Raw genomic sequence first — 12,085 nt, 5'->3', positions numbered from 1 at the left:
ATGTGAGCCGCTTGGCCTCCCACCACCCCTGGAAGACCGGTGGTGATTTCCCTAACGGTGATCGTCTCAACTGCCGGAGGACGTTGACGACCCCCAACCCAGCAGGGGTTCAGATACGTCTTCATTCTTTTTTCAACGTACAGGCGTACGCACCCCCCCGCCCGCATTCCCGTTGTTGTTATCCGGGGTGTTGTCTTTTCCTTAGCGATGGCTCTCCGACTTTTGAACTGGAGGAGGTGAGGGTTGTTCGCATGGCGGCCTCGCGAGGCAGTCAGGCAACAAAGTGTCATTCTCGTCTGAGGTGGTGGGCGGTGAAAGAGACGGTGGCTGCCTGCCTTGTCTTCTGCTAAGTATGTTGAGACATATGGTGAATGGCTGCTTGAACTGAGCCGCATCGCCCGAGGAAAGAGGGCGGCATGCAGCCATTGATTGCGCGGCGAGGCTCTGGGCCTCCCGCTCATCGCAAAGTGTTGGTTTCACCTTCTTGGCTGTGACAGACAAGCCAGTCAGCCAGGAAAGTCGAAGGTGACTAACACGGTAAATGAGAAAAGGGTGGGCTTGCGCAGTTGTGCACTTTATCAATTGCAGAATTGAGGCTCTAAGGCTCTCTCATCTGCCTGCTTGAATACCACCTATTTGAACTTGGTGCTCAATCACTCAACCTCGGTGAGTTTGAGTGGCGATCTTCGGATTTACCAACCAACCAGCCAACCAGTCACAGTCAACGGTTGGCATTGCCATATACATTTGTCAGTTGCGAATCCTTTCGCGTTTCCAAAACTTGTGATCCTTCCTTTTTCACAACTCCAAAAATACATCTCGTCTCCTAAAACCATCCAACATTTACCCAGAATCAGTTCTTCTTGTGAGACCGTCATTACTTTACAACACAAACCGACCAGAAGGATGCCTGAATCAACCTACTCAGACTCTTCCTCCTCCCGACCACGGCGGCGATATGACCGCGAGCGGGAGCGGGAGCGGGATTATGCTCGCGATTATGCTCGCGATTATGATCGCGATTATCGCGACCATCATCCCCGGCGATCATCACACAGACGCCGTGACCGCCCTCGCCGGCGCTCACCCTCCCCTTCTGTATCATCATGCTCCACCTGCCCTTCCACCTGCTGCTGTTCGGATGCCACCCCTCCTCCCACCTACGATGAGAGCCAGGCTGTTGTCCTCCGGAGGCCATTACCATCTGATCATCACCCCCGCCACCATCAACACACCACGGTTACAAGGGCGCGGAATTACTATGATGATGACGGTGATTTGGAGAGTGTAGAGGAGTACACAGTTCATCATCCTCATGAAAAGTCTTATCCCAGGGGGGCCTATGGGGGAAGGTCAGAGTATGAAGCTAGGAGGAGGTGGGAAGAGGAACGGGAGGAGGAGGAGAGGAGGAGGCGGAAGAAGAAGGAGAAGCATCAGAATGTGTTTTTGGCGCTGGGTGCCTTGGTGGCGGCGGTGGTTCTGTGCTCTAATTAGAGGTTGATGGAGTAAGGGGGGTTTGAAGGGAGAGTCATCTGCCCAGTTGGGTGCTTGGTTGGATAAGCCCAAGTGACGGATGAGATGATTTCATGGGACTCCAAGGATGTAACAGTACCTACTTGCTTTAATGTGCGGATTATCAGGCATGGAGTTGGATAGGAAATGGTTTGGGTGTATTGACCGGTACTTTTTTCTTGATCGATAACAGTCCATTCAAAGCAAACGTGACTTCAAGTGTTCTCCAACTTGAACATCTTAATTCTGTGCCCCTTCGGTGTTTATTTTGGACGAGGTTGTGCCCTGGTCCAAAGCCTCTGTCAAGCCAAGCGACAATAAGTCGTCATTCCAAGACCTAGAGCACGCTCAAGCTCGTAGGTGTCGATAAGTGCTGTTCAACCCCGACAGGAGTCACCACTACACAGCTAGCAATTTCTGACAGGCATCTACCAGGGCAATGTACATCTCCAAATCATACGGATTTTCAGCTGGGAAGGAAATAGCTATTGTCCCGTCCTCATCTTGCTTCACGCCAGTAGGACGGAAGGTGGCCCCAGCGCACCTTATTCATTCGCTGACAGTTACATAGGAAAGAGCAATCTTGGTACGGTTCATTCACTCTTTCTTGAACAGTCAAGGAAGGTGCTGTGTTATTTCTCCTTTGGAAGAAGGGGCGTAAGGCAAGCTTCTTCAGACATGTGACAGCCTTCCAGCAAGATTGATGAGCAGAACAACGGAGGGGCATGAGTCACCAGTGGCCAATATCTTCTAAGATACTTTCACACATTTGAACTTATTACTTTTCTTCAGTACGCACATTCTATGAAGCATACGGCATGGCCAGGTGCGCTGATGTAGGCCAGCGGCGTGCTAACATTATTCCTCAGGTCGATGCTGAGAAGATTTCAATACCACTACACCACATACCATGTCAGCAGCTACAAGGAACGAGCGTGCAGATGATTTACTGATGTATAAATCAAGATCTAGACCTTCGAATATCTTCCCATTTGGCCGTTTTGGCGTTGGGATAGCTGCTTCAGGGGGTTCATGCATCCAGATTCCTGATCAGCGACTATAGATGCCTCAATTCGAAGTCATTGGCTCTTCAAACCACATGTCAGAATGGCAAATATTCATAATTTGCTCTCACACAACATACATGAGGGAACAGGAGCCATACCTGGTATTCATTGGTTGTCAGGCAAAGAGAGATGTGTCCACCCTAACCCTTGCATTCCCCCTGAGTTCTAGCTGACCCCTAACCCCTATTCTTCACGACATGATGCCACGAAGTGATGCAATGAGTTTCCTTTTCTTTTCAAATATGGCCAACACAGAAGAGCCAATTGAATCACTTGGGAGCTGATCACCGACTCTCATGACTGGGTAGTGCACGGCTTTGACAATCGTGATGTCACTGAGTAAAGGGGCACCTCTCGGCAGGTCATGCGTGACATCATCAACTGCCACACATATAAACAATGACCGAACATCTACTTCACCATTTGACCACCACGCATTCGAACAGCTCTGCTACCAAACAACAACCCATTCCCAAGCCCACATCACCGTCAACCAGATACCTACCTTAAGCAAACAAACCCATCATGCCATCTGACCCTCATCCCCAGGGAGGTAACCTCTCCGATATGGCCGCCACCGGGACAAAGGGTTTGTTAACCACCCTCTCTTTCGTGTTTCAAACCAATGACTACTAACATGGAAACTCTCCAGTCCCAAAGGACGCCGCAAAGCCCAACGTTGTCCCATCCAACGCTGGAGAGAACAAGCCTGACAGTCTTGGTTCGGGGATCTCGGATAACGCTCTGGGTAGCACATATCTTGGGGAGGTTACCAGTGCTGGTGGCGGTCAGCTGCCAGAGGATATTGGACAGAAGTACAGCCGGAGTGGTGGGAAGGATCGGGAGCCTCATCATAGCGCGCCGCACGGCGGTAGGAACCTGCCTTCTCACTAGGAGAGGTGTCATTTATCGAAGAATAATGTCATGAATAATGCTTTTTGGTTTGATGTTGATATGGCATGAGGTGCTGGGAGTGTTGTCAAATCAGGATGTGAGTGGATGTTGATGGCTGACGTACGTTTGCTTTAGCTCTCTGTGAGAGCTGAGAAACTGGAAGGATTTGTTCCCAGCTGTGATGTGCTCTAAGCAGATCTACAAATGCAATCAACCAGCAGATACAAGCTCAATATGTTAAAGTAACATAGCCTTGACATCTACGAGCCTCCTGATGCACATTCCTTTCGGATCAAGTCTCGGTCTCTCCTACATCCAGCACAGCTAAATCACCTTCCTAGACCAACTTTCAGGCAAAACATAACTCTCTGACCACCAACCAAACGTAGCAGTCACCATGGCAGTGGCCCAAACCATCCACTATCTCCCTTCTAAGCTGGATTGGCTGAGGCTTGGGGGTGTATGCCACGACTCAGTGATGGAGTCAAGTGGGGTCCAAAAAAAATAGGACAAAACATACAACACCGAGGATTCCCCAGTGGTCACCCACCTGAGTACTAGTTCGGCTCTCAGCTGCTTATCTAGGGGAGAGCGGACGGGATCCCGAGTTCTCAGCTGGATATGGTCGTATGTGACAGTAAAGGAAAAAAAGGGGATTTATATAAGGATGATGGAATGGGAGAGGAGTGAGAAAAGGTCGTTGAAGGGGGTGGCTGATGATGCGTCGGCTGGAGAGACGGGAATGGTGATCCACAAAATGTAGAATGTTAGGGATGGGATTGTTAAGAAGTGATTGTGCCAGAAAGAGCACGGTGAATAAGGGAGCTCAACCCCCACAGACATACTGATCAAGACACAAGTTACTCTATCAAAAACAAAGAAGGAGGTTTCCGCCGCTCTGGAGCTGGTTTCCAATGTGCTCCTGGTCTCTGGACTTTCAATTTGGATGAAGCCTTGGCTGGCGGCCGTGAGTAAAGTTCCATCTTCGCTTGAGAGCAGTATAGAGCCTCAAATTCCCCGACAATCAGGAGCAAGCGGCAAGTATCACGGCGAAAACCATGGTGGGCTCCATCCATAGATATATAATCCGGGCGTGTGATGTCTCAAGCCCTCTCTCGTGATCCTCAGCAGCAACCTGTATATCACGAGATGCTCTCCTTCAACACCCTTGCCGCCAGCGCCCTGGCGCTCCTTGGAGTATGTACCCTTCATTATATCAAAAACCATGCTAGCATGGCAGTCAGCTCGCCCACGCCTCCACCTCCCCAGTAACCTTAACGACCCGAACAGCGCCACCGTAACCATTACCGGCACCATCGAAAATGCCGTTGCCAAGATGGATACCGACTATCCCGGGTGGAACGCTACCTTCATGGCGAGGGACCCTCACCCCTCTGATGGCGATAGAGATGATGAGGAGCCTCTTCATAATGGCACCTTCAACTGCCGTCCTGACCATGAAGGCTGGGCTAACAGAGGCGCCATCAGGGACGGGATTCAATACCCCCGTAAAGTTCCTGGCACGGCGAAGACGGAGCTGGGCCCGACAACTGCGGCCGTGTTAGCTGCTCGTGGAATTCCACCATTATATGGTGCAACAAGGTGGGTTCCTATGGAAGGGTTTTGTTTGGCTGGTTTCTGACATGTGAGGTGTAGGATGACGTTGAGAAGGAGCTTGAGTGGAATGACATTGCCGATGCTGCCCGTGATATCACCTATAAATCCTGGTTTGACGGTAAGTTCTCTGTGTTGTTACCGACTTTGGCTGGGGTAAGAAGCAGATTCGACTAACGTGGGTTTTACTCAGTGTCAACGTGATCAGACGGCATGTCGATTACGATGATAAGTGGGGAGTCATCGTCCGCAAAGAGCATTGCTGAGTGTTAAGGTATTGTGAAGAGCATCTAGATATTGGGGGAGAGCTAATAAATTGTTTTTCATGGGACTGCGTTTCTCTGACTTTGCTTCGCGATAACCATGTTGTATTGAAACCAAAAGCGAAGGAAGGTCCAGAACCGTCTCGTACCTTCCTTGTGAATTCACAGTTGTTATCAAGACCTAAGGCGGGAAGGAAGGCGCTTGGGAAGAAGGTGGAAGCACCCAAAGTTACTGCCGGTAAGGCAAGTACGACCCGATTAGACACTACTCAGCGCCATAAGTCAGAATATTGCGACACGAGCCCTTGGGGCAACCCATGTCCTCCCGCAGATCATGACCAAGGTATCTAAGATACACAGCTCACAGACGAGAGTTTGATAGCCTTGGTTTGGGAATGAGGTTAGTGTTTTGAGATGTTGGTCAAAGTCCGCAGGAGGCACACCGACGAAGAGGAGCTACGCGCAACCTCTTACCTGTATACCGTGGAGTTTGCTTATTAAGAACAAAAAACGGGTTTCCGCCACTCAGCATGCTCCTGCTTCTTGATTCAACAAGATATCAGCCTCAACGAGCAAGTTGCACGTCATCATCTGAACAGAAGGGATCACGAGCCCTAGGCCTTAGGTGGAGACTTTCTACGAGAGCTGGCAGATAATGGATGCTATACCTACCAGAAAGTTGGCAGTGGGCAGAGGCCATCATCGGGTGCTCCAGCCAGATCCTTGGTGGGCTTCAGGTAGCAGTATACATCTTCGACGTTCTGGACTGAGATTCCCATTTTCACCAAAAACAATACAAGTTTCACAAACAACCTGACACCTCACGGTTCACAAGAAGATTTCCCTCATCACCTTCGCTACCAGCACTCTGGTTCTCTTCAGAGTAATACCTTTTCATTTCTTTAGCCATTTATTAAGACATTACTAACCGAAAGACAGCTTGTCCACGTCTCCGTCGCTGAAGATGTCCACAATGTTACCTGGAACCTGCCCATCAATCCCGCCGACGATAACAGCGCTACCGTAACCATTACCGGCACTATCGAGCAAGCTGTTGCCAAGATGGAAAACGACTATCCGGGCTGGAACGAGACCTTCATGGCCCAGGACCCCATCTCCAGTCCGGCCGGTGACAAGGCCGGCATTCCCATCAAACATGACTGTAACGTCCCCGGGGATGGCGATGCTAAGAGGACCCAGATTGGGATCGGTGTCATGTATCTGTCCCGTCTTTCTGGCACGGCCGTCAATGGTCCAGGGCCTGAGAACTGCGGCCGCGTTAGCTGCTCGTGGAACTCTGCCACCATTTGGTGTAATAACGTATGTTTCCTCGTCCGTGTGTGCTTTTCGGTTGCCTAACCTCAGGGACTCTGCAGAACAATTTCTACATGGAGCTCCAGTAGACTCAGATCGCTAGTGCCGCACAATATATTGTTGACCAATGCAGCAAGCGCAAGTCTTTCACTCCTCTTAAGGATAGTGGGCGTATCTGTGCTGACAAAACCTTTGTAGAGGGAGATATGACCGTCAAGGGACATGCTGATTTTGACGACGGCTGGTATGTCGTCGTTCGCGGGGATTGGTGCTAAGGGCTTGGCACAATGAGGCATGGCTTTGGCTGAGCTCGTCTGTGATTCTGGGATCTCTGGGTGCTTCCACATTAGATAGAGATTAACACAAATTGATGCCTTTTCTCGAGAAAGATATTATCAAAGGTGCTAAAACTTTGTCATGTCCCCGATTTTATCTCAACTTTTGTCACATGCTTGAGAGGTGGTCGCTCTCTGTCCCTACTCCCGTAGCAGATGATTCCGTTGTCGAACAGAGGGGCGGTATCTTACTGCTCCAGATTCACCGGCTTTTCTTAGAGCTCTGCTCCTACTTGGATACCAACTCACCTATACCGAACTCACCCGATCCGGATTAACTCTTGGCAGACCTTATGCTCCTACCTGGGTACCATCCCATCTATACCGAGCTCAACAAACACATCTGTGTTGCTGCTCTTACCGCATCGTCCGATAATCAACGGACCCTTATAGGTGAGCAGGAGCAGGGAGCCATTGCCTACCATTTGAGAGCAACCCTCTTCGGTTTGCCAACAAGTGAATACAAACAGCTCATGTGCTCCAATATTTACCCTGTGAGCTACAGTAAGTAGTATATATATCTCGCCTTCTCCCTCGCTGAGTTCTCCTTTTTCTTCTTCTATTCAACTCATCTCTACCAGAATCCCAGTCTTCCCCTCTCTTCACCAAGCCCAGAGGCAATCAACATACTTTCACAAGATGACTTCCATCATCACTCTCGTGGCCAGCGCCCTGGCTTTCTTCGGGGTATGACATTTCAGCTCTTTCTTTGAAGCATTATTAACATGCGAGACAGATTGCCCAGGGTTATACTCTCCCGGACAACATTCCCGATGTTACCTGGAATCTCCCCATCAACCCTGCTAATAAGAGCAGCGCTACCGTCAGCTTCACCGGCACCATCGAGCAGGCCGTCGCCAAGATGGAGAACGATTACTCCGGCTGGAACGCCACCCTCCTGGCCCAATCTGCCGCCCATCATGCCGCCCACTCTGCCCCCTTCGGCGTAAAGGCTGATTCCAAGCCCTTGCGCATCAACTTCGACCCGGCCAACTGCACAAATCCCAACTTCCCCCCTTTCCCCGCCGATACCGCTCGCATCCGTGAAGGGATCCGGTACCTTTTGGGGGTTAGTGGCACAGCGAAGAATGGCCCAGGACCCGGAAACTGTGGCCGTGTTAGCTGCTCATACTATTCTGCCATCTACTGTGCAATAACGTATGTATCATCCCTCTGGTCTTATGCTGTGTGCTGTTACTGATCCTAAGGCAACCTACGGAACAAGTTCGAGAAAGAGGTTTCCTGGCTGGAAATCGCCTCCGGCGCAAGTTATATCGTGAATCAGTGCAACAAAGTTAAGTTACCTAGGAAGTTTTTTGACGACTCTGATGTTTTCCAGGCTGGCATTACTCATGTAAAAGGGAGTAAGAACTATTTGTGCTAGCAACTTCGATGTAGACAGGGGTATCGACGACCCAAACGACGACGTGGTTGTGGGACAGATAGAGCGTACTGATGAGAAGTGGCATATCGCCGTGGATGTCGGTGGTTGCTGAAGCGCTGGTGCCACGAGGGATGGCTGGGCTGGGCTTGGTTATCATATGCCTCAGCTTAATGGGGCTTTGCTCCCTACTAAGGTGCCTCACCTACCTACCTAGATAGTCATCCACACTAATTGATGGCTCCTTTTTCTTGGAGACTTGCTACCACATAACATCCTCTTTGGAGCTTTCGTGGTGACTGCTATTTGCGTTGACAGCAACGTTGTTCTTGAAAGTGGTCCAGTCGAGCTGTTGCATGAGGTCGATAGTGGTACGTTGTGGTAAGAAAACACACCTCTCAACTGTCAGACAAGCCTCCTGAAAAGTTTTATATGATACTCCAAACTGGATGTGTCGGAAGGGAGTCGTTGTTCTCAGCGTTTGCTGCGATAAGTTGATTTTTGCGAAACTGAAGTCTGGCCCACTCTCATTCCAGCTGTAGATTCTCAAAAAGTCGACAGATAGGTATGTAAGTACGTAGCAAGCATACCAAGGGACTTGAAGCGAGTGAATAGGACGTAGTAGGTAGGCCAAACAATTTGTAAAAGCAGGCAATTGGTGCAAGAAACCTGCCTACCTAGCTTAGAAAAAAATGTTAAAAGACTAAGTTCTGCTGCTGCTGGAGTCAAACCCGTGAGTCCTACCCAGTGGAGCGTAATTTCCCGGTGCAGGTGCCATCGATCCTGACCCAACCGAACCGTTTGGTGCAATTGGTAGTTTCTCTGAGCATGGTTTTGAGGCAAACGCCTCTGACCATTACACCACCCACCTGGCGGGTGTACCCGTTGAATGTCAGCCACAAAACTGGACATGATATCCCCAAGAGCAATTTATTCTGGGACATCCTTCTTGACTCAGTTACTATATCACCACTTTTGGTTTCTTGTTTCCAGGTAGGTACCTGTGCTAGAATTTATCACGGTTTCACTGGTTTCTTTTTTATTCCCTTTTTTTTTTTTACACAAAAAAACAATACCTTAGCAAAGCTATCAAACTCTATCACCCACCAAAGAGAACATCCTATTTCTACGCTCCTGCCTCCTGAGCATATTCACAAGACCAAGAGGTAATCCTATCATTGAAAAACCCATTCCCATCCTGCAGCTTAGCGTCCTCTTGGTTGTGGTATGCTTGCCCCTGACAGTCGGCATGTCTGCACACCACACACCTCTGTCAATTTTCTTTTCCTTTCCTCTCTCATAAAGGTAAAACAATCAAGTAACAACAACTTACTCGTGCCAAACACAGAGAAACTCCAATATGTCCTGAACTTCTATCGAACTAACTTTATCGTTCCACTCCATCTTCTCCTTCGTCCCATTTCCGGAGCATGCAAATCACATCAGGCCACGCGTAATGCGGCTCTGAACTCTGCAACATGATACCCCGAACTGCGATATTGGCCTCGTCCAACGTCACACCCGCTCCTTTTTTCCGAGTTTGCCCAAGTTATTAAACCGCCCTGTACACGGCCACGAGCTTCTCACGGCATCCCTCTCCTCGAAGAACTTTCGACCTGGAATAACGGCGTAAAGGTTAGACAATCGTACGTTGTACTATTGCCGCGGCGTCCGCTGTTGCAAGACAAATACTCTGGTATGGGATTGATCAAACACCAGGCTTGCGAACCGATGTCTGATGTCTCCTAAATACAGAAGCATCAGATGCAATCCCACTCCTCAAAAATTATCATGGCCCTTGTCTCTATAGCTACACATTTTCATGAGCCCTTAGAAGAACATCCCATTTCAGTCCTATAAAACTCCCCCCAACAAAAAGAAGATAACCGAATGCCCTTCCTGAACGCCATACTATGTCTTGAGCAAGCGATATCTGTACATATACGCAATTACAATCTACTTCCGTTTTTCTCTCGTCCATTTTCCCTTGACCCACCACCAAACTTGCTCGCTCTGTACCCTCCACCCAAAACAGTACCACTGGCCTCAGCATCCCTAAATGCTAGTAGGCGCCGCATCCTTCCTCCATCCCTTAGCCCTCATATTCGTCTCAATCGCCTTCCAAATACTCTCCACCACCTCCCGATCCCTCCACCGGCTCTGCTCCGCCCCCGGCTGACCCGGATCCCTCCACTTTTCAACCGAACACGCGAGCACCTTATGCCCAAACGCCCTCACGCTCTCAGGAGGCTGCTCCCCTCTCCACCCCAGATACACACCCTGTACATGCTTGAACAGCTCCACGGGGTTCGTCCACTTGTAACTCTTGAACTGCCAGGTCTGGCCCGTGGTAAAAACAGCCACCACTCGGTTCCAGTACTCCGGCTTGAAGTTCTCCGGACCCTCCACAAGAATGAACCTAATTGGTCGGTTGGGGTCCATGTCCTTGATGATACGTGACACAGCAAGCATCGTTGGGGGTGTGCTATGGTCAGGAGGCGTATACCTCCCTCCCTCGAGGAAAGCCTTCGCGTTCGACATCCTGAGCAACGAAGAAGCCGACGGAGACAAGAGGATAATCGGATCCGGGCGCCTAGCCGGTTTCTGATTGAGCGCAAGCGAAGGGTTATTGCTGATGTTGGTGCTAGACCGAATATCACCACTCCCACCAGTCGGCTTCCTAGTCATGAACTGCGCAGCCAGCTTGCGAATATGCGAAAAGTCCTACCCCCCAGAAAATATTAGCATTCCGCTCCCAAAAAGCACCATCCTTAGAACCACCCACCGTAGGCTTTATCCCCCTCAACACACTGTTCCGATCCCCCATCCTCCTCTCACCCTCATAAATCTGCGCCAGTCTCGGATCCAACGTCCCCTTGCCCCTCCTCTCCTTCTTCACCCCCCCATCATCCCCAACCTTCTCCACCTTTCCCCCCTCCTCCCCCTTCCCCGCATCCCCCCCAACAAGCGGCTTGATATACTCCGTATCCTCCCCCGCCCCCTCCAACCAAGCAATCAGATTCAACCTCTCAACAAACGGAAACTTGTGCACCCCCTTCCCCCCAGCCAACTCCTCATTCAGCTTCTCCGCCGCAGCATTATACTCCGGAATCGTGATATCCCTATTCACCCACGCAAAATAAATCGACCGCAGGTCAATCAAGTTCCCCTCCGAGCTCATGAACCTGCTCTGCACATCCACCGGCAACACCACCCTCTTCCCCTCATCACTAAACACCAGATTTGTCGCCTGCGACAGCGCAACCTCGTCGTTCGACTCGGCCGAGGCGACAGGAACAATCCGCGACGACGTCCGGATGGATTGCCGAAACAGCAAAAGGGGATCGGTCGTCGGGGAGGCCATTTTCGCGAATCGTGGTTGGTCGACCTTCGTTTGTTTCCAAGATTTATCGAGCAGTCAATTGATACGACGTGGGTTCGGCGGCGAGAATAAAATCGATAAAAAAAATCCTCCTCAGATCAAATGTGTCGCGCGACGTCGGAAAAAGAATTATCGAGATGGGAGGAAGAGAGAGCTCCACGGTGGTAGGTAAGTTTGGCGACAAGGCTGAAGTTTAAGATGCGCGACAGAGGTCAGAGATGCGTGCCGCGCGACAGATTCCGTCCCACTTTTAGCCATCGAAAAGCTGGAAACTTTGGAGAGAGATGACTGGCCCGAGCGTCTGTTCTTGAGGAGCTTTGACC

At 50.2% G+C, this 12,085-nt stretch overlaps 6 protein-coding genes across 6 annotated transcripts; 5 read left to right on the top strand and 1 right to left on the bottom strand.

The window, feature by feature from the left end:
• Positions 1-906: 906 nt before the first annotated feature.
• On the top strand, positions 907-1,494 carry QC762_603350 (uncharacterized protein; the record flags this gene model as incomplete). Its single annotated transcript, XM_062892024.1, has 1 exon — positions 907-1,494. One exon carries the CDS (start codon positions 907-909, stop codon positions 1,492-1,494), a length of 588 nt encoding a protein of 195 aa, XP_062740453.1.
• A 1,319-nt stretch (positions 1,495-2,813) lies between these two features.
• On the top strand, positions 2,814-3,721 carry QC762_603360 (uncharacterized protein). The gene is made up of 2 exons (XM_062892025.1): positions 2,814-3,168; positions 3,232-3,721. Exons 1-2 carry the CDS (start codon positions 3,105-3,107, stop codon positions 3,471-3,473), a joined length of 306 nt encoding a protein of 101 aa, XP_062740452.1. The 5' UTR covers positions 2,814-3,104; the 3' UTR covers positions 3,474-3,721.
• A 1,088-nt stretch (positions 3,722-4,809) lies between these two features.
• QC762_0093120 (uncharacterized protein) lies at positions 4,810-5,291 on the top strand (the record flags this gene model as incomplete). Its single annotated transcript, XM_062884081.1, has 3 exons — positions 4,810-5,075; positions 5,130-5,208; positions 5,277-5,291. 3 exons carry the CDS (start codon positions 4,810-4,812, stop codon positions 5,289-5,291), a joined length of 360 nt encoding a protein of 119 aa, XP_062740451.1.
• Positions 5,292-6,412: 1,121 nt separating this feature from the next.
• Positions 6,413-6,939, top strand: QC762_603365 (uncharacterized protein; the record flags this gene model as incomplete). The annotated part of the gene is made up of 2 exons (XM_062892026.1): positions 6,413-6,670; positions 6,754-6,939. 2 exons carry the CDS (start codon positions 6,413-6,415, stop codon positions 6,937-6,939), a joined length of 444 nt encoding a protein of 147 aa, XP_062740450.1.
• A 699-nt stretch (positions 6,940-7,638) lies between these two features.
• QC762_603368 (uncharacterized protein) lies at positions 7,639-8,200 on the top strand (the record flags this gene model as incomplete). The annotated part of the gene is made up of 2 exons (XM_062892027.1): positions 7,639-7,686; positions 7,736-8,200. 2 exons carry the CDS (start codon positions 7,639-7,641, stop codon positions 8,198-8,200), a joined length of 513 nt encoding a protein of 170 aa, XP_062740449.1.
• Positions 8,201-10,171: 1,971 nt separating this feature from the next.
• Positions 10,172-12,017, bottom strand: CDC73 (accessory factor associated with RNA polymerase II). The gene is made up of 2 exons (XM_062892028.1): positions 11,166-12,017; positions 10,172-11,104 (listed from the first exon to the last, which is right to left on the bottom strand). Exons 1-2 carry the CDS (start codon positions 11,742-11,744, stop codon positions 10,436-10,438), a joined length of 1,248 nt encoding a protein of 415 aa, XP_062740448.1. The 5' UTR covers positions 11,745-12,017; the 3' UTR covers positions 10,172-10,435.
• Positions 12,018-12,085: the final 68 nt, after the last annotated feature.

Source organism: Podospora pseudocomata, chromosome 6 (assembly GCF_035222375.1).
Source record: "Podospora pseudocomata strain CBS 415.72m chromosome 6, whole genome shotgun sequence".
Lineage (NCBI taxonomy): Eukaryota > Fungi > Ascomycota > Sordariomycetes > Sordariales > Podosporaceae > Podospora > Podospora pseudocomata.
Note: the sequence above shows the minus strand (reverse complement) of the source record. Positions and strands in the feature narration are given on the sequence as shown.

Coding starts and splice junctions, on each gene's coding strand:
- QC762_603360 (XM_062892025.1), top strand. CDS start 3,105: ATGCCATCTGACCCTCATCCCCAGGGAGGTAACCTCTCCGATATGGCC. Junction 3,169..3,231: donor GGCCGCCACCGGGACAAAGG/GTTTGTTAACCA, acceptor GAAACTCTCCAG/TCCCAAAGGACGCCGCAAAG.
- CDC73 (XM_062892028.1), bottom strand. CDS start 11,744: ATGGCCTCCCCGACGACCGATCCCCTTTTGCTGTTTCGGCAATCCATC. Junction 11,105..11,165: donor TGAGGGGGATAAAGCCTACG/GTGGGTGGTTCT, acceptor TCTGGGGGGTAG/GACTTTTCGCATATTCGCAA.